We start from the raw sequence: 20995 nt of genomic DNA, 5'->3' as shown, positions 1-20995 counted from the left end.
ATGATTGCGCCGGCTAGTGACCATTCTATCCTGGATTCCACGAGTCGAGAAAGACGCACCACGCTAGATATGGGGTGCAGACTAGGGGGTCGTTGCTGATTAACGGTCAGCTGCATCCCAATAGGAAGTATCCCGTGTCGGGCACACGTACAGAGCATCGAAGACTGCGACATACCAATTATGAGAACACTTGTAATACTAACCTCGAGCCAACCGCGAGTAATCGGTTACATATTACTAACATAGTTGTAAGACAAAAATTGTCAAAATATTGGTGTTAAGAAATCGAAAATCGATGGTGCTAAAACACGCGGTCGGTTTGGTTAGATTTTTATTGAACTTAACTCTGTCTGATATTCCAGCGATAACACGATAGACGTTGAGTACTTCAGTATGTATTTCCGACTGATGAAGAGAGTGATTCTGCGTTGCGCTTTAATATTTATAGTCTTGGTCAGAATAAAAGCGCGAGAAAAAGCTTTACGATAGGTCAAGCTGACCATTTAGACAAATTGAGCGAGAGCTCGAAAGTTAGCGAGCTTTCTCCGTGTTTCTAGGACTAGGCTAGGAAAATTATCTACATTCCTGAACATACGCCGGTCACCGTTGAAAATTTCATTTTCAACATTAAATTCACTATGGTGGTGACCTGCGACTAACTATCCTAACACTTATCAATGATCTATGATTTTATACAAATATTCGTTGATTTTCTTGAACGTAAAATTGGTTGGATTTCAGTGTGATGACCAAGAACTAATTGTTTCACTGTTTTGGTAATAGATCCTCATGACGTCAAGTTGCTCCTCCTCCTTCGGCTTCCTCCATCTCACATCCTTCATCCCTTGGTTGCCGTTGTTTCCTGGTCCTGGGCGCTGCGGTTGTGGGTTGTAGCGCATAATGCATGTTGCAGCGTGCTCAAGAAGTTGTGCTCGTGGTTGTGGGTTGGAGCTCCAAGGATCCCGAAGGCCAGTCATCGACGGAGTAAAAACATTCTATTAGTTTTTTGAAAAATATTTGAATAAATTAACTTACACGGTCCGGAGGCCACTTGGCCTCCGGTCGATGCGCAGTATTGTTGCTGCGATGGAAAGGACGTCATTGTCCTGTGGTTGAGCATGGTGAGTTGTCGCGTATCGGGAGCACGCAGATCCGGGATATTGCGCGCCTGAATTCTCCATCCTTTGTTTTCACGATAACGACACGGATTTTGCCGTCAGGTCCGTTGAAGATGTGCGTCACTCTTCCGTAACGCCATTTGAGGGGTGGCAGGTTGTCCTCCTTTACCAGAACCATAGTTCCGATACGGATATTGTCTTTTTCAGTGGTCCATTTGGTACGAGGCTGCAAGCTGGAGAGGTATTCCGTGTTCCACCGTTTCCACAGCCTGCGTAAATATTCCTGTACGATCTGCCAGCGATCGAGTCGGTTCGAGGGAATGCTTTCGAGTGACGGTTCGGCTACTGCAGTGAGTGGGCGATGGATTAAAAAATGTCCCGGAGTTAACACATCGAGATCTTCGGGATCAGCTGAGAGCTGGGTGAGCGGCCTCGAATTCAGGCAGCTTTCTATCTGGGTTAGAAGGGTGGTTAGCTGTTCTGCTGTTAGCGATGAATTACCGAGAGTGACACGAAGATGGGTCTTGACCGACTTCACCGCGGCCTCCCACAAGCCTCCAAAGTTCGGTGAACGAGGTGAAATAAATTTGAACTCGATACTGTCCTCTGCACATGAACGTTGGATAGCCTGCTTCATTTGCTGCGAATTAAACTGTTGTTCAAGTTCCCATAGTTCTCGTGTAGCACCCTTAAAATTTGTTGCGTTATCGCATTCAATAAGGCGTGGTTTTCCACGTCGTGCAATAAATCTCCGGAGCGCTGCGATGAACGAACCGGTGGAGAGGTCTCCCACTAGTTCGATATGAACCGCTTTTACGGATAAACAGACAAAAATTGCGACATAACATTTTGTTGTCTTCGAACGGTGCTGTGGATGACGATAATACAGTGGACCACAAAGATCCACACCCGTGGAAAGGAAAGGCAATGTTGGAGAGACTCTCTCGGGAGGTAAATCACCCATGATTTGCTCTTGGAGTTTCGGGCGACATCTAAAACAGCTTATGCACGAATGTACAATTCTTCTGGCAAGATTACGAATACGTAACGGCCAGAACTTTTTTCGTATGCTTGCGATGAGTAACTGCGGTCCGGCATGAAGCATATTCTCATGGTAATATTGAGCTATCATTGTTGTTAGTGGGTGGTTGGGGGGTAAAATCATTGGATGCATTCTATTCGACGAAACAGCAGCGTTACGCAATCGGCCTCGAACGCGTAGTATTCCGTTGGAAATGAAGGGAACTAAATTCTTCAATTTTGAACTTCTGTTCACTTGTTCGTTGCCTTCTAAACAAGCAAATTCTTCACGAAATATTTCGTGTTATGCAATTCTCACTAATATTTCAACAGACCTTTCTAATTCGGAGGGTCCTAACTGACCTTGTTGGCGCTGATGACGATTACGAGGATCAGCATTGAAACGGAATCGATGAATCCATGCCACTAGACGAAGTAGTGCAATATAGGTTGACCGTAATGGGAAGATTTGGTTCGGCGGGATTGGCTGTACGGCTAACGAGATCGGCTGTTCTTCTAGGTCTTCTCGCCGAATGTTTTCTCTGGCAGGTCGTTGAAACGCTGGCCAAAATCTCGTCGATTGAGACAGCCAAGGTGGTCCATTCCACCAGAGATTGGTATGCTGGAGTTGAGCAGGGTCCATTCTACGAGATATTATGTCCGCAGGGTTCTCTGTCCCGGGAACATGAGTCCACAATCCAGACGATGTTATGTGTTGGATCTCCGAGACCCTGTTCGCAACAAATGTTTTCCACTGGGAAGGCGTGCTGGCTAGCCAGTGGAGGACGATAGTGGAATCTGTCCAGAAAAATGCTTTCATCTCATGCTTGATGGAGCTTTGAACCTTTTGATATAGGTGAGAGAGAAGCAAGGCTGACGAAAGTTCTAGTCAAGGCAGGCAAACTCTTTTCTGTTTTCGTGTGCCGCCCAGAGGAGTGACCTTAGATTTTGCTACAAAAAGGTTTACTGCAACATCTCCGTTTCTAGCTACTGCGCGTAAATAGAGACACGCGCCGTATGCCTTTTCGGAGGCATCACAAAATCCGTGCATCTCAATTATGATAGGATTTCCAATACGAATGACCCATCGGGGAACTGCGATATGCCTGAGAGATTCGAGATTGTGTCTGAATTCAATCCACCGTTCACACAATTCTTGATCTAGCGGTTCATCCCAAGATTTTTGGTTTCGCCAAAGGTGTTGCAAATAAATCTTAGCTGTGACAATAGCTGGTCCAAATAATCCAAGTGGATCAAAGAGTTTAGCAGCATCTGACAAAATGACTCTTTTCGTGAACGTCTTACAATCGTTCCATCGCGGAACATTGAAGAGAAACTGATCCGTTGTCGTTTGCCACTGTAGCCCTAGTGTTTTGATTGGATTCGAAGAAGGTTCTAACTCTAAAAGCGTTCTCTCGTCTCGCAAGTCAAGAGGAATCTGTGCGAGGATTGAGGGACAGTTGGAAGACCACTTGCGTAAGCAAAATCCGGCGGACTGATGTAATTGTATCAGCTGCGCACAAAGCTGTTGACCTGTCGCGATGTCATCAACTCCGGTTAATAAGTCATCCATGTAAAAGTCATTGGATGTGACTCTTGCGGCGAGAGGATGTGCATTTTCACCAATTTTGGCTAACTCCTTTAAACATCTAGTTGCTAGGTACGGAGCACTCGACATCCCGTAAGTGACTGTTGTAAGTTGGTAAGTCTTTAGTGGTTCTGTGGGTGTGTCTCGCCAGTAATACGGTGGAAGGAACTGTTCGAATATTTCCTATCAGAGTGGTCGATATGCAGCTGGTGGTGGTCGAAGTCGAAGGTATGTCAATGTTAGAGGGCTGAGCTGAAGGGTTGGCGAGAGGCTGGGCAGCTAGAGGTTTGCGAGAAGGTTGAGGTCTGTTGGATTCGAGTATGCTTTCTGGTGGTATGTGTTTCGAGTTTGAAGGATCTGGTGTGCGAAATGTGGCATTTTGATGTAGCATAGTGTGGTGCTTTTGTCCACAGACTCTACAAGAGCTCGATGGGCATTGTTTGACGAGATGACTCGGCGAAAGACAATTGATACACAGCGAACTCCTTTTGACGGCATCAAAGCGTTGAGAAACGTTCATTTTACGAAGTGGGTCGCAGTGGAATGCAGAATGTGTATCTTGCTTGCAGAATATGCATAATTTGGACGATAAGTTACTGGTGACAGCGTGAATTAATTTCGGTTTCATTGGCCGAACAGGTTCTGTTTTAGCGAATTCGGGATTACAAGATTTGTACGATGACGATAAAGACCGTAGTACTGATGCGTGACCTCGTAAAAACTCAATCAGATCTTCGTAAGTAGGTACATCCGTAGATTTATGATGTTGCTCCCACATCTTAAGTGTGGCTCCTTCTAAGCGTGCGCACAGCATGTGTGCTAAAAGTACGCTCCATCCATCGGTGGGTATTCCCATCTTCTGTGTCATGCTAAGATTTCGTTCAAAATCATCGATAATGCGTGTTAGGGACTCATAGCATTCCCTACGCATAGGTTCAATTGAGAGAAGAGAATCAATATAATTTTTCACTACAAGTTTTTTGTTGTCGAAACGTTTATTTAGTAGCTCCCAAGCTACTGCGTTCTACTGACTCGATCACTCGTTTTGCTTCTTTTGAGAGTGACGATAGTAAGTATGTGAACTTGTCTACAGGTTTCAACTGTGAGTTCGAATCTATCATGCTCACGAAAGTGTCGCGAAAAGTGAGTCAATTGGTTATGGAACCGTCGAATGAAGGAAGTTTAACTTCTGGCAACTTGATACGAGAAAACACATGTTCAGAGTTCTCACGTGTCTTGGAAACTATAACCTTATTTGCATCGAAATCGGTATTGTTCTGCTTGCGAAGTTCAGTGACAATGAACCCATACATCATCACATAGTAACGTTCAAATTCATCGCGTATCCTGCGATTTTCTTCTTCATCCGCGTATGAGGTATCAATAGATTTACTCTCATCATCCTCCAATTCGATTTGCAAACGAACCGACTGAAACTGCGCAAAAATTTCTTCCACTCTTCGTTTCCAACCTTCCAGTAAATTTTTGTCACTTTGCTCATCGTAATTGCTAACCTGATCAACTAGATTTTTCATTGAGTCAGTGCAGAAACGTTCCTGCCGAGATAGTGCCCGCAAACTTGAAGCCATTTTGAGAAATTGAATCACGAACGAGAATTCTACAAAATGAGTCTACCAACAGAGTCGAAAATTCCGAATTTAATCACGCACTCGTCAAACAATTTCTACTGCCACAGATTCCGATAACGAGGATTAATGAATAAATCTACTTTCACACACTTGCTATGAAATTTCGTTCAATTTTCGCAAAAAGCACAGATACAATTTCAGGGACTCGTATAATAATCAATGTAATTAACTTAGCGAGAACTATGCCGATTTATTTCGTTTCCTTATAATCGTTGATGCATACTCACAGTGACCACGCTGTCCGTGATTATCGTTACCTCTATTGTCCAGTGTAACAATAGATGTTACAACCTCAATAGCTGACCCAAGCCAAGCGCGCGAAACTGCTCCAAGCCCTGTGATCCTGTGATGCGATCTGCAGTTCTTTCGTACACTATTCTGCGATTTTATTACCGAACTAAGCGGCTTCACTTTTTCGATAGATTTTTTTTTCTTATTTTCGGTTTTATCACTAAACTCAGAGTGATTCTGCGTTGCGCTTTAATATTTATAGTCTTGGTCAGATTAAAAGCGCGAGAAAAAGCTTTACGATAGGTCAAGCTGACCATTTAGACAAATTGAGCGAGAGCTCGAAAGTTAGCGAGCTTTCTCCGTGTTTCTAGGACTAGGCTAGGAAAATTATCTACATTCCTGAACAATTGGACTCCCGGCCCCGTCAGGCTAACGCCACATGTGCCTTAATAAAATATATATTTTGGGGGAAAAAAATGGGACAATTGAGCTTGATGTTGTTTTTTGAAAAGCTGGAACAAACTATAATATTTTTTTGTGTTTTTCCGGAAGATTAGACATAAAAACATCGTTTTATGAAGAAAAGTGAAAATTGTCAAAAATTAACAGGGACAACTATGCGTAGAACGGCAGTATAGATCTTAACCAACTTCATGACATAATTCTCAAATTTGATAATTTGATAAAGCAAAATGTATACAATAGTCAGTTATATCGATTGTTGGAAAATAGAAATCATTTAACACATCAAACATATTTGAAAATTGTACCACACAACACATCACAGAGGGGGGTCTCCGTAGCCACATTGGTTGCGCGTTCGCTTAGTAAGCGATCGATCGTGAGTTCAAAACTCAGGGCCCTCATTGACCATCTTTGTGTTGTTACAGAATAGCTACGTCCACGCAACAATCATCAGCGATGGAGATCGATCCACGGTCGAAATAAGATCGATTCATCCATACAACTGCTCTGCTCTGCCAGACACATCGGGCTACTGTTCTATAAATAACTCAACAATGATCAATCAACTGTCTCCGCTGTCCGGTGGTCCAACAACGGTGGAAGAACAGAAAGAATACTCTTACGCCTAAATGGCTACTGTGTGAATGTACCATATGTAATGGTATAGAAGGAATACTGGCGAATGGCAACTGTGTAATGTGCTAATTATAGATATGATAACCATGTGACATGTACACGATTAAAATTCGGCTCTGTCACAGCTAAAATGCTAAAGAGCCTTAAATAAATAAATGGAATAAAAAAAACACATCACAGAGTCGTATGAAACGATACCATACAAATGAAGCATAAGTTTCTGCATAACTCAAGAACTAATTAAGCAAACGGAACCAAATTTGGTATGTGGAGGTTTTAGGAGACAAGAAACGTTTCTAAGGTGATTCAACATTCCTCCCACATCTCTAAGGGGGGGCTGCCATACGAAGAAACACAAATCTTCTACATAATTCGAGAACTAATAAAGCAAATGGAACCAAATCTGGCATATGAAGGTTTTAGGGGGCAATAAATGTTTCTATGGTGATTTGACACTCCTCCCCCTCCCTATATGAGGTAGGTGTGGACCTACTTCATTTCAAATTACACGTTATCTTAACAGGCTCAATATATTGCTTCTTTTTTTTCACGGTCCATAAAATCAATATTTCTCTTCCGAATTAGCGAAATTAGAACATTCATTTATTTGAGCAGTTCAAATTCAAATAAATGTTTCGTTGATGTCGCCGGAACAAATGAAAACTGTGAGCTAAAAAGTTGTGCAGCGCTGTGAGCGGAGCACCAGGGCGGGAGCCCGTCTATTTTGTTTGTCTCGTTATACTAACTGCGAGCATACGGCAGCACAAACGTATGTATTTGAAAACATGTTGGCCAAGAAGTCACGACCGCGTCATTACATATTTGTCATAACAGGCAAGTAGTATAAGCCAACGGGAGGGGGTGTCAATCCTGAAGAAAGGAGTGATACATTACGTCGGCCTCTCAAACAAATCCCGGCTCGGTTGTTACAATGCTTTCTGGTCTCTATGGTCCCGTACTACTTGAGCTTCCATACCGAGAGATGAGGGGAAATTTGAATTTCACTTCTCGATCTCGTTACTGGTCGATAACATTATTTTATTACATCTGCAGCATTTATTACTCGGCCATTGCCCGCTGTAAATACATCCCAGCTCGGGGAGTACCTATCGTACAGGTACCCGTTCCTAAGCTGGACACTGGACACACGGCTAACCGAGCCGTCATAAAACATGCGTGAAGATGCTTTGACAGCGGCGGCAGCTTGTTGGCGTATACAGTGCAAAGATTTATTTTAGCATTTCAGCACAAAAAACAACAACACAACAACATCGTAATGCTACGGGACTCGTCGCATTAATGTGGGCTTATGATCGGTTTATCGGTTGTACACCCGGGAAGGGCAGTTTTGCGCGATGCGCATCGTGACAGCCGTGGCCGTCAGTGGTATGTTTGGTGTTGTTTATATTTGTGAGAATAAATTAGAAATATGCTGATGAAAGCGCAGAAAGTGCCGAATCGGCTTGTCATATCCCAAAATAATCGCTCGTATCATACGCACAGTGTGGATTTTGAGCATAGATCACGCACTGTTTATTTATGCGTTTTCTGTAAACATTTAATTTTATTACGTGGAGTAGTTCTCTCGCATTAAACAGTGGGTGAAACTGTCAATGCCGTACGGAGTAAACAGTTGTGTGTTTTCAGAATTCAAATTATGATCGAGTCAAGGAGTTCTAGCTCGAGCGGAAAATGTGCCCGGTCAAAAAAAAAAACAAACTAAAAGCATTTCATTGATATATTTCGCTCAAGAGAATATTGGAATTCTATAAAAGCAAATCTGGTGTAGTTCAGGCAATCGAAATATTATTTGGAACAAATCGGCAATAATAATTTGTTCCCCGTCATATTATCCGGAAATATACCATAGAATTCAAAATAGACATAAAAAAAAACAATTGACTCTCCCGCAATTAGAACCTTCACGCAGGAAATTCACCCATCAAAATCATGCAACCACTACTATCATCTCATATTTTCAACTTCAATTAGGCCCGACATAAATTGCTTGGTTAAATGGCACTTCTGCCACCGAATCATATTATCAAACGAAAGACGAGAAATGCGATTGACCCAGGAATCACAAAAACCGGTTAATATTCTTGTTAAACCTCTAAAAACTAGCGCGCTTCGAGGGGTAAAAGGAGACAAATATGACAAGACCACCCGCCGGTTTTGGTTACCAGTTGATGATCTTCTTCTGAAAATCCCTGCTCCCCAGCTCATCGACAATCGGCGCGAAGGGAGAAGATGGTCCGAAGGTGATGCCACAAATCGATAAATGCTGCCATCGTTCATCACATCGAACTGTCTTAAGTGGAAAGTGGGGAAATGGGATGGGATAAGAAAAAAAGTGATAGTGAGTCGCCTTGGTCCAGAAAATGCCGTGGGGATAATAAAGATACGGAGAGGTGAGATTGTGATGCATTATAGCCGAACATTGCTTGCTTCAGGGGAATGTCTTTGTGGAGCATTGTCTTCTGCGTTCCCAACGAGCAACAGATGAGTAGCTAACAAGAGAGGAGGCGCAAAATATTATGAAACAGAGCGGACTCGATTATATACAGTCTCCAATTTTTGTCACTATGTACATCCAAAATTGATCTTTAGCTCATGTTTTGACATCCTGATTTATTACATTAAATTTGTCTAAAAATAACAAAAAGTGTCATGACTCTCAAATACTCACGCATTTACGCAACAGCGTCATTAGCTATGTGGATAGCGTGGTCGTGTAAAACAGCCTTGCATTCCACCCGGCCTTGTTTCGATACCCGTTGACATCGTTTGGACTTTTTTTTGATGCAATCCCAAAAATCAGGAAAAAATAAAACAGAAAGAGGTGTCTGCTTCCATACATACAAACATTTTGAAGCGTTGGGGGACAGATTATTTTATTTGCTCATTTGACGCTTCAAGACACGAAAAGGCATGGTTCCTGTCGAAAAGGAAATGCTATCTGGCAAAGCTAGTTCGGGTGTCCATACTGCTATGCGCACCCTCGGGATGAACGATTCGTAACTTTCGTTTACATAAGTGTGTGGGTGACTAATGTGTGTATATTTGGAAATGCGTATGTATATGTGTGAGTATCATCACTCCTTGCAATAAATTTTGTATGTGTACCAATAACGGAAACCTAAGAAATATTTTTATTTTTTTTTGCGTTGGACTATGTCTTTCAGTAACGGTGCCAAATAAAAAACAAGGCTCTTTTTTATAAAATACAAATAACAAATGCAGCGTTCGTTGTATGGAAATGTGGAAAGAGAGGATATTGTAATTTAAGCTCCACCCGACCTCTATCGAGTATATACAAGCTATTCGCGATTTCACACCACTTACGATTCTTCTGTCATCCAGCTAGCGACCAGACGTCAGTGAGGTTTTCCAAATGGCGCTCAGAGTTTAGATTATTTTTCCGAATTGACCCTTTTTCAATGGTAGAAGTGCGTGAAATGAACTTGATAGCCTCTATAATTCAAACATTGATCATCATTATGCAAGTAACAGTCTCACTCCAGCTGACAGACAGCAGTATTTCTCAATGCTGAAGTCAGACACAGTTGTTTTGCTCGATACAAAGGCAGAACAGAAAATGGATATCGCTCATAGTGGTCCTGTGAAAAACGACACCGCGTCGATTTTCATGCCATCTGGTGGAAAAGTGCTTCTGTATTTTGCTGAACGAAGTGGTAAGACAATCACTTCAGAGTGATTAATAGTATATGAATGATTTTTTGAAACATATGAGAGTGAAAAGTTCGGATCATTTCGGATACGCAGAAACCATTATTTGAGTAAGATAAGACTGGTTCAAATTATGTTGAAGTAGTTGTTTTTAAAGAGCAGAATAATTGTTTGCATAAGTGTGCTACTTCATTTGAATAATCGCATGTAAAAAAATCATTGTTCGTTAGAAATGGAAAGTGCTAATTTCTTCGAATACACATTGCTGGCATTAATTCCATATTTATTGCGACAATATTCAACTCATAGTAAACGGATAGTAAAAACAAAATTAGGTGTTGATTATACTTCATATGATTTACTCTTGGAGACTGTTTCGAAAGATTTCACACGAAGACGAATTATAAAATATAATTTCATATAAAAATATCACATCAAAACGCATGGTTAAGTTAAGACATGTATATAGTTCACAAAAAAAATCAAAATATGTTTATTTTTCATAATGTTGCATGTATCACTGCATTTTCAAGAAACAATAAACCCGACCAGTACGATACCCATGTCCAAATTTTATACGACCGTAAAGGGTTAAAGATAAACAGTTTGCTTTGTGCGAAATGTCCAACGAGCATGAATCTCACATTGTTTGATCGGTACTTCACGAGATAACTTTCATTACAGCCATTTACCGGTGAATATTTGTTGTTTCTCATAAACCCAATGGCTACCGTTTCTAAAACTACCAAATGGATCGGAAATTTAATTTTGTATTCTATTTTATTATGTTTATCAAGAAGAGTCTTCTTCTTCTTCAATGGCACTAACGTTCCTAGAGGAACTTCGCCGTCTCAACGTAGTATTACTTGCGTCATTTTTATTAGTACTTAGTTGAGATTTCTATGCCAAGTAACACGCTTTGAATGCATTCTGAGTGGCAAGCTCTAGAATACGCGTGATCACAGTGCAAGTCGGAGGAAATTTCTTTGACGAAAAATTCCCCCGACCAGAACGGGAATCGAACCCGAACACCCGGCATGTTAGTTGTGACGCTAACCACTGGGCCAAGGGAGCACATCAAGAAGAGTACTAGGATTGATCAAAATTTTTTTCCTCTTTCAGGTATTGAGAATAACTAACATTCATGGTCACAAAACACTTTTTGAAAACGTAGGTACCCTTTAGTTAAGAACGTTCAGGAATTCCAAAATCGAAATTTACCCTTCAATACAAAACGTTTCATCGGCGTTTTCCATTTCATTTCAATGGATTCGAACTTGCTTTCGTATGGATTCGGCTCACATATAAATGCTCCGATGAAAGCGACACATTGTTTTCCACGCAACGAGGGCTTATTTTTGTGATATCAAGCCCGGCTGCCTGGGACATAATTTGTTTACTTAGAACTGCGATATATTGACTGGGCGATAGAGAGTAATTTATGACCCAATCTCTGTCAACCAGTGTTGTCGTAATGAATCTCAAATGTGACAATAATGAGCTTGGTTTCTTCAAAAACTAAGAGAAAAATCTGTTCCGGAATTTAACACCCAAACCACCGATAATGAGAGCAGCTTTTATTGAACTCTCGGAAAGCTAGTCCCACCTCATTAAAACGGGTCGGAAAATGATGTGTTTTAGTACAGTTATTTATACACTGACAAATGAGGGAAATTGCTTCCAATTTATGGCTCAAAACGCTTCCACCGAATGTTCCGGATCAACGTATTAGAACGATCTCGTTTTCATATGAAAAAATCTAATTTCCTGCTCATTTTCCACAAATAAATATATGCATTCCCCCCTCTGAAATACGCTCCCGCTGCTGCATCAAGGGAAAAAGCGATTGGTTCTTTAACGGAAGATATTTATGAACACACCAACAACTGCCAGTGTGTATGTGTGTGTGTGAATGTTTGTACGAAAGGTATCGGAATCCCCCTAAATCTCCCAGGTAACCTTTTATGAGCAGCACGAGTCGATCCGGACCACTAACGGCTCGAACAATGATGCTCGCATTCCCGCATATATCGAACATGTTTTTGGCGGAATCCATTCAGCTTTCGGTGGTACGCAAAGGAGGAGGCAGGTTGGGATGGGTGGCAACATTAAAAAATATATACCTACAGGTACGTCAAAACACGGGGGGCGAACGTCGCTAAGTATGCACACGGATTCCACCAGCGCTTGGGTGGGGCTGCTGAGGGAACAAATTGAAAACATGGGGAAAACAATAACAGCGCAAGGGAAGAAAGTCAAATAAAAATGATTTATAAACATGAAAGTTGTGAATTTGGTGCTTTGTGCGGTGGTTGTTTGTTGTTTCCCTTGCAGCTTAGCGAGGGAGAAGCGGAGGGAGTAGAATAATACTGAATGGTGATGTGGAATTCGCATTGAACAGATTTAAAAAGCATTCATATCTCGGGGTTTATCTTCCCATGTCGATAAACATTTCCCCCTTTTGGAGCGTCTTCCTGATCGATGGAGGTTCGTTCGTTATCCTTTCCGATCCCGACTGTTGTCGATAATAGCTATTTATTACATCGGAACAAAGTATCAGTCGGGATTGGAATTTTTCGCACTCTCTCGCCAACTCGCATTGAAAAGAAAGACTCGCGCTGATTGTGGAGTAAATGACCGTGTGAAAATGAATAATCGTTTCCCCGACTGGGTTTTGACGGATTCTTAGCCGTTTGTTTCTTTGAGTTGCTTTCCAGCTTTTCGAAGCCAGGTCAGGGCTGTACCCAGATCGAAAAGAGGATCCCGCCTGCCCCAGTTAATCCCCCAGGCTCTTCCCAGCTGATTCAACCATTATCCACGCTGCATCGCAAAACGGATGCTGCGAGGACAGAGAGCATCCAACGCGGAGGAGCACCATCTGGCATGTGATTAGAGAGCAATTTCTCATTTCAAAACCCCGATTGTGGAGGATAGCATCCGTCCGGTTTCTTCCCGTTGGCCTGACTGAGTGACTGAGTCAGTCAGTCAAACCCTCTTACTCTTTGTGCTATGGTTTAATTCATCAAGCAACGTTTCATAATAGCTTTATGAGCGGGAACAGGACTCCTCGTACGCTGAGAGCAGCGCTTTCCGTGGTTTGAAAAAGTGGTAAGCGTTCGCTGGCACTAAGAGGATAATGATAAATAAACAATAAGTATTATGCGAAGATTACAATAATTGCGGGCGTGAAGGGCCGCAATTGCGGCAGCAATGTGGGAGGTACCCTATTGCCCTTACCACCGTGATGGGTTGCCATGTGCAGGGACCATACGAGTTTTTGTAGAGCGCAAATGAGTGAGTGGCCCTCGACGACTGGAGAGCTATCCATATGATATTGTGGGGAATCCAGGTGATTTGCTCGCCTTTAACGTTGATTTTCACGTTTGTGGAGAGGATGGTTGATTGAGTCGCAGCAAAACTTCTTTCTGTCGTGTGAAGCATATTATTATCAGATTATCGGCACTGGTATAATACAAGATGTGATGTGATGATTCATCATCGCTTGAATAATTTTCTCTGCGCGATTCATATCCTTATTCAGTTTTACTTTCATATTTCAGATAGCGCATTCACATTCATATGCACTCTAGATTCGAAAGCACATTCATATTCGGAATTTCAAATATTTTGACTCTTAATTCAGGTTCGATATAATATTTTATATAATTCAGAATTGATATGACCATTTTGAAGATAACATGTCAATATCCAGATTTAAGATTAACATTTTGAACGGAAGTGTTAAATCATAAACTTTCCTGAACAAACTAACAATGACGAGCTGGACTGACCAAAAATTATTGAGGTTTGATGCTTTTTATGAGAGCAGTATTTGTAAGTCTATAGTTTTACCATTATTGCGTAAAGTAAATGAACGGCGGCACAACGTGAAGTGCAATAGCGGTTAATTTACTAGTGATATCCGGCTATAGAAGTTATTATATTTTTTATGAGGGGAATATAATAAATATGTAATGTGGAGAAATATTATCAGCTAAGTCTGAAAGAATAGGGGAAATCATTTGAGCTAGAAAACCGTGAGTTTCTATATTATTCCCTCCTTTTAAAACTAAGAAAATTAAATCGTCTGCCAGAGCAGAGCTAACTGATAATGAATTGTCGTCAGATCCAATATACAAATTTCAAATTTATTTTTAGGATTCAGATTTCGATTTCATATTCACATCACAATATCACATCTCCTAACGTTTAAACATGTTGAATTTGATTTAATGCTTATGACGGAAACTAGTGCCGTGATAAGTGATTGTAGTTGTGATTGTCTCGTGGATTTCCAGGTGACCTTGTTTTTGTACGCGGATTTTCGAACTAACTCGGGTATTTTACGTGGATTTTCGAATTAACGCGTAAAAAACCTGGGTGTAGATTATAGATCTAGCTTTAGCTCTCAAGCGTTTTAATATTTTGATTGAAGGCTTCTGACTTAGTTCAAAATTTAACATTTTATCGCTCAATTACTCCAGCTTCTTGATTTTCGTTCTTTTGATTGAGCTTCCAATATAATGATTGATGAATCTTCGATAGATTCCAACTTTAGATTCATATTCCAGTTTTAGATGGTTTCAAATATCAGATTCTGTTTCGAGATTCATTTTCTTGATTCGCATTCGCATCGATATCCCAGGATCTACCCGACCGATTTGACTGAAATGTTTTATGAGCATGTTAAAATAAATTATCTAAAGCATTACATAGCCTTTCTTGTTGACGATTTTCATGCCAACTTAGGAGTTGGCAGCACCATCTCAGATAGCAGCGAAACGTTGTGAGTGTAAACACAAGGGTCTTTTAAGCAACTTTGCATACTTGAAATATTCAAAAAAGAGTTAGACTACTTTTTAAGAGGGCCAAGAATTTTTTCTTGATTTTTTACAAAAAAAAACTATAACTTAAAGACTATAATACCTAAAAGATTTGGATCAAAGGATGAATTGGAGGATATTGTTTAAATTGCCATAAAAAAATACCAAAACTTTTTTGAAGAAAAATTTCTTTGAAAAAAAATATTTCGAAAATTAAATTTCATTTTTCTCAAAAACGTTGAAAAAACTCAAAATTTCAAAAAAAATTCTCACGCAAAACATTATCAGATCTACAAAATGTTGGAATGTTTTCATGAAAAAATATCACGCAAATTAAAAAAAAAATCATTGAAAAAAAAATATTTTGAAAACTAAAATTCATTTTTCTCGAAAACATGTTTTTTTTTTTGAAATTCTGAAAAAATACATATGAATAACCCATACAATTTCCGACAGATGACCCATACATATGAAAAAGTTGATGTTCGAAGAATTTTTTCCCTGGAAAAGTGTCCATCTTCCGATGTATGGACGACTTGTTGGAAACTGTAAGGGATATTCATATAATTTTTTTTTGAGAATTTTAATAAATACATTATTGAGAAAAAATAATTTTAAGTTTTAAATATTTTTTTTTTCATCGATTTTTTTTTTCAAAAAAGTTTTGGTGTTTGTTTTATGAAAATTCAAATAATTTCCTACATTTCATCCTTTGACCCAAATTTTGTAAGTATTATAGTTTTTGAGTAATAGATTTGTGTAAAAGTCAAGAAAATTTTTTTGGTCATTTCAAAAAAGGTAGTCTTATTCTTTTTTTAAATATTCAGGTATGCAAAGTTGCTTAACACTCCTTTACTCGCGCATTGGTCTGTCAGACCGAGAAATCAATAATTCGTTCATTTCTCAGAAAATATCAACACTACGACTTTGCGATTCTCTCTAGCCTCGTTATTCGTCGTTCGTCATCCTTTAGCGTATCGTATGTGTTAGTACAAAAGGGGACGTGTGCCACTTTTTTAACACTTTCGGTCTGACACACCGACGCGAGTATAGGAGTAACTTTTTTGGACAAGTGCCTTTTTTCATATTCTAGAATATTGTTGAATGAAATGTATGTTAATGTATGTGTAATGTTAGTGGCGTGGAATATTTATTAAATACTATGCATGAGATCGTTACCCGACTAGTCTTATTCATTTCAGTCGCTTTTATAACTGGATTGAACGGATCCATATATAAACTATTCGTCGATAATTTCGCCGTTAGATTCATACGTTCAAAAGCAAAATATAAGGGTTTGACCTTCGTATAGTTATTCGCTAAATAAATATTGGTCATACATATACACACTTGTGAAAGAATTTCACTTGTGGAAGAATTGTAAACAGTAAACTATAAACTAATTGTATTTTTTAACAGTTACAGTTTCGGGGATATTTTTTTTTATAATGGACAATATCGACAAGAAAACAAGAAAAAGAAAAGGATATTCCTAGAAATCCTTTTATATCATCTTTTTATGCCCCATCTAACAAAAGGCATTAATTCTTAGTTTACCAAGAAATATGCAAATTTTATATTCCAGAACCTTTATCATCTGGTAATTATCTAGAAGGTCGTTATACATTCTTCTCTTCGATAAAAGACCCGAAAAACACGCAACAACCGCATGAAATGTAAAAAATATGTTTGTTTCGAGCATGTAGTTATCCTATGTTCTGATTCTTGCTACAATGAAACCACAATCGATTAATACGTTTTGATGTTATTTTATAGCTCTTTATACTTTTACGAATTATATTCAGTTGTTTACTTTTAATTAGTAACAGTGAAAATTCGAATTTCGTTATTTGTGTTGGACCATCATAAATTACTCTATTTTGAATAGGCTGAATTAGATGACTATTAAAACATAATAAAGACGAAAAAAAGATATTTTTTTGAGTTTTTTCATTCAATCATACCCTCTTCTTCAAATAAATGCCAATAAAGCCTAAAAAATACACAATGGCAACATTACAGAGATGTTTAATTTTCGGTCTGTGACACCGTGCTCAGGGTTAAAAGACTCATTTGTTTACACCCACAACGTTTCGCTGCTATCTGAGATGGTACTGTCAATGGCCAGTCGAGTTGGCATGAAATTCGTCTGTTATCTATTTTTTTCTAAATAGCGAAATTCAGATTCCAGATTTCAGATTCTAGATTTAGGTTCTGGATTTTTATTCCAGATTTAGATTCCAGATTCCAGAATCTCATTCCAGATTCGGATTCCAGATTCAGATTCCAGATTCCAGTCTCCAGATTCCAGTCTTTAGAATGCAACCCGGTGCTGATGTGTAACAAGATTTTTGTACCCAGCTGAACTTCCACTCCTTGTGAACACTTGCGCTCTGGCGAATGAGCACGCTCCGAAACACAGATGAAATGTTTTGTTGTCAGCGCCGTTTTTGCGTCCAGTTTTGCGCTGAGTTTTACGCTTAGTTTTGCGCCGTGCTTGCGCCGTATTTCTATACTGCGCGCTTGAATCTGGATTGCTCTCTCTGTAGAGATATTTTTCTTCACACTAGCGTAACCGGTTCGTATGGAGACGCGCTGTTGTTTTTATGCTTCGCTCAGAACGAGCGAAGACAAAGCGAGCGCTAGAATTTGATGTGTATGTGTGTGTGTGTGTGTGTGTGTGTTTTTTTTTTTTTTTTTTTTTTTAAGAGGTGAGGAACGCTCTACCAGCCTTACCTGGGAAGGGTTAACCCAGACGTCGAGTGGGGATCGCACCCACAAAAACCAAGCCCTCTACTCGTTGCCTTATTCCCCCTGGGACCACATCTAGGCGACTACTTCAGGGGGCGGCTGTGCTCATGCACTTCTCGAGTTTTCAACGCTAACTAGCGTTGTCCTTCCCTTTTTCTCAATATTTTTTTCTTTCCATTCGTTATTAATTCCACTGCGCTGATGTCCTCTTCGCAGGCATTTTGAATTTACCCGTCGAGACGTGAACCGATTAGGAATTGCCCTCCTACTTGACGCGCAACCCGTCACAGCCACCCTCGCGGGGTTTCTCACCTGTCGAGACGTGAACCGATTAGGAAGCGCCCTCCAACTTGACGCGCGCCCCGTCACAGTCACCCTCGCAGGATTTCTCTTCCCAACGGAGCGCCGATTAGGCAGTGCCCTCCAACCTGACGCGCACTCCGTTACAGCTACTCTCGTGGGGTATTCACCATTTTGATCGTGGCTTCATCCTTGATGCTCGTTCCTTCGAAATGTTCGCGGTGTTCCTCCATCCAGGCCACGATCAGGCGTTGTCAGGTAGGCCTTTTGCTGTTCTCCGCGGCAGTATCCGTTTACCTGTCGAGACGTGCACCGATTAGGAAGCGCCCTCCAACTTGACGCGCGCCCCGTCACAGTCACCCTCGCAGGATTTCTCTTCCCAGCGGAGAGCCGATTAGGTGGTGCCCTCCAACACAACGCGCACCCCGTCACAGCTACTCTCGTGAGGTACCATCTCTTGCAACAGCCGTCGCCGTTGTTCACCTTTCACCGTCGGACGTTGTCAGCACTTTGGTCAGCCCTCCACCTTCGCTGCAGCTCCGACATGATTTGTGTGATTGCACTGCTCACGGCATTCCAGATCATCTCGTCGCGACACATCTCCTCCACAATATTCTCGACATGAAGTGCAGGCAGCCCCTCGCGCCTTTCGGTGAACCTGGGACAGACAAAAACGACGTGCTCCGGTGTTTCCTCCATATCTCCACACTCCGGACAGAGGGGTGAAACTGCGTGCCCGAACCGGTGTAGATATTGCCTGAAACAGCCATGCCCAGACAGAAACTGCGTCAAGTAAAAGTTAACTTCACCGTGTTTCCTGTTCAACCAGGTCGAAAGTACCGGTATCAGCCTGTACGTCCATCTACCATTTTCTGCCGTATCCCATTCATACTGCCATTTGTCCAACGACTCCGCTCTCATCAATTTCCGGATACCTCTGCTTTCCCGTCGCTTGTAGCACTCGCTATCTTCCGCCAGAGTGATGCAGATGGGAATCATTCCGGCGATTACACACACAGCTTCTGTCGAAATGGTCCTATAAGCACTTACGACTCGCATGGCCATGAGTCGGAATGTGCTGTTCAGCTTCCTCCGATTTCGGTGGGTTTCCAGAGCCGCCAACCAGGCAGGGCCACCATACCTCAGTATCGACGAAGATACACTTGCCAAGAGACGCCTCTTGCTGCTGCTTGGGCCAAAGCTATTTGGCATGATCCTCGCCACCACGTTGATGGCCTTTGACGCCTTCCCACATGCATAGTCGACGTGCTGGTTGAAGTTCAGCCGGTCGTCGATCATGACTCCGAGGTACTTCACCGCCCGCTTCGAAACGATGGTATGTCCTCCGACCGATACCTCTGCCCGCAGCACTGCCTTACAATTGCTCACTAACAGCACCTCGGTTTTGTGATGTGCCATCTGGAGCTTTACGCTGTCCATCCAACTACCGATCATGTCTACAGCCTCAGTCGCCAACATTTCCACCTCCTGAAGCGTCTCGCCGATTACCGTTGTTACGATGTCGTCCGCGAAGCCCACGATCTCCACACCTCTGGGTAGCTTCAGCCTTAGAACACCGTCGTACATCGTGTTCCAAAGCGTAGGACCTAGGATGGAGCCTTGTGGAACTCCCGCCGAGATATTCTTCACTATCTGTCCCCTGTCTGTGTTGTATACCAGGATCCGATTCTGGAAATAACTCCTCAGTATCCTGTACAGGTAGCTAGGGACCTTCAATCTGTGTAGCGCCTCGGCGATGGCCTCCCAGCTGGCACTATTGAAGGCGTTCTTCACGTCAATCAAAATCACCGCGCAGTAACGGTCGCCTCTTCGTTTTTGTTTAAGCGAGACCTGAGCTTTCTCGATAACTGTCCGAATAGCGTCCACTGTCGACTTTCCTTTCCGGAACCCGAACTGCATTTTCGACAATCCGTGGTCATCCTCCGTGCATTTCACCAGTCTGTTGAGAATAACCCTTTCCAAGAGCTTTCCCAAAGTATCCAACAAACAAATAGGCCTATACGACGCTGGATCTCCAGGTGGCTTTCCTGGTTTCGGGAGCAGCACCAACTTTTGTATCTTCCATTCCGCAGGGAAGAGACCGTCATCCAGGCATTTCTGCAGCACCACCCTGAACATGTCGGGGAAAGCAAGGATCGCCGATTTCAGGGCCACATTGGGGATTCCGTCGGGGCCGGGTGCTTTTTTCAACTTTAGACCTTTTGCCACCGCGATGAGTTCTTCGTTGGTGACATGTGCGTTCTCTGCTTCGTCCTCACCGTACAGTGTGGGTGGCCACGTCGGTGGGTCGTGCTGCGGAAAGAGTCCATTCACAATGACCTCGAGTTTTTCCGGACATAATTCCATGGGAGTCGTTGAACTACGGAATTTCGCCATCACGATTCGATATGCTTCACCCCAAGGATTTGCGTCGACGTCTCGACACAGCTCCCTATAGCAGTTCGATTTGCTCCTACGTATCTCTCGTTTCAAGGCGGCTCTGGTCGCTCGGAAAGACGCGCGGTGCTCCTCTCTCTCTACATCGGTTCGTGCCCTCTGGACTCTTCTTCTGGCTCGTAGACAGTTAGCGCGGAGGATGCTGAGTGTCTCGTTCCACCAGTAGGCTGGACGTCGTTCATTCGTCGGGTTCAGTCTTCTCGGCATCGCTGTATCGCATGCCCTCACCAATGTTCCTGTCAGCCCGTCGGCGCTCAGATTAAGAGT

At 41.9% G+C, this 20995-nt stretch overlaps 2 protein-coding genes across 6 annotated transcripts in view; one reads left to right on the top strand and one right to left on the bottom strand.

Annotated features, from left to right (window-relative positions):
• Nucleotides 1–20995, top strand: part of LOC129763592 (papilin) — a 243194-nt gene that overhangs the window by 18081 nt on the left and 204118 nt on the right. The window lies entirely within an intron of this gene.
• Nucleotides 1099–2082, bottom strand: LOC129780250 (uncharacterized). The gene has a single exon (XM_055788311.1). It carries the CDS (start codon nucleotides 2080–2082, stop codon nucleotides 1099–1101), a length of 984 nt encoding a protein of 327 aa, XP_055644286.1.

This window comes from Toxorhynchites rutilus, chromosome 1 (genome assembly GCF_029784135.1).
Source record: "Toxorhynchites rutilus septentrionalis strain SRP chromosome 1, ASM2978413v1, whole genome shotgun sequence".
Taxonomy (NCBI): domain Eukaryota; kingdom Metazoa; phylum Arthropoda; class Insecta; order Diptera; family Culicidae; genus Toxorhynchites; species Toxorhynchites rutilus.
This window is presented reverse-complemented; position numbering and strand designations above follow the sequence as displayed.

Coding starts and splice junctions, on each gene's coding strand:
- LOC129780250 (XM_055788311.1), bottom strand. CDS start 2,082: ATGGGTGATTTACCTCCCGAGAGAGTCTCTCCAACATTGCCTTTCCTT.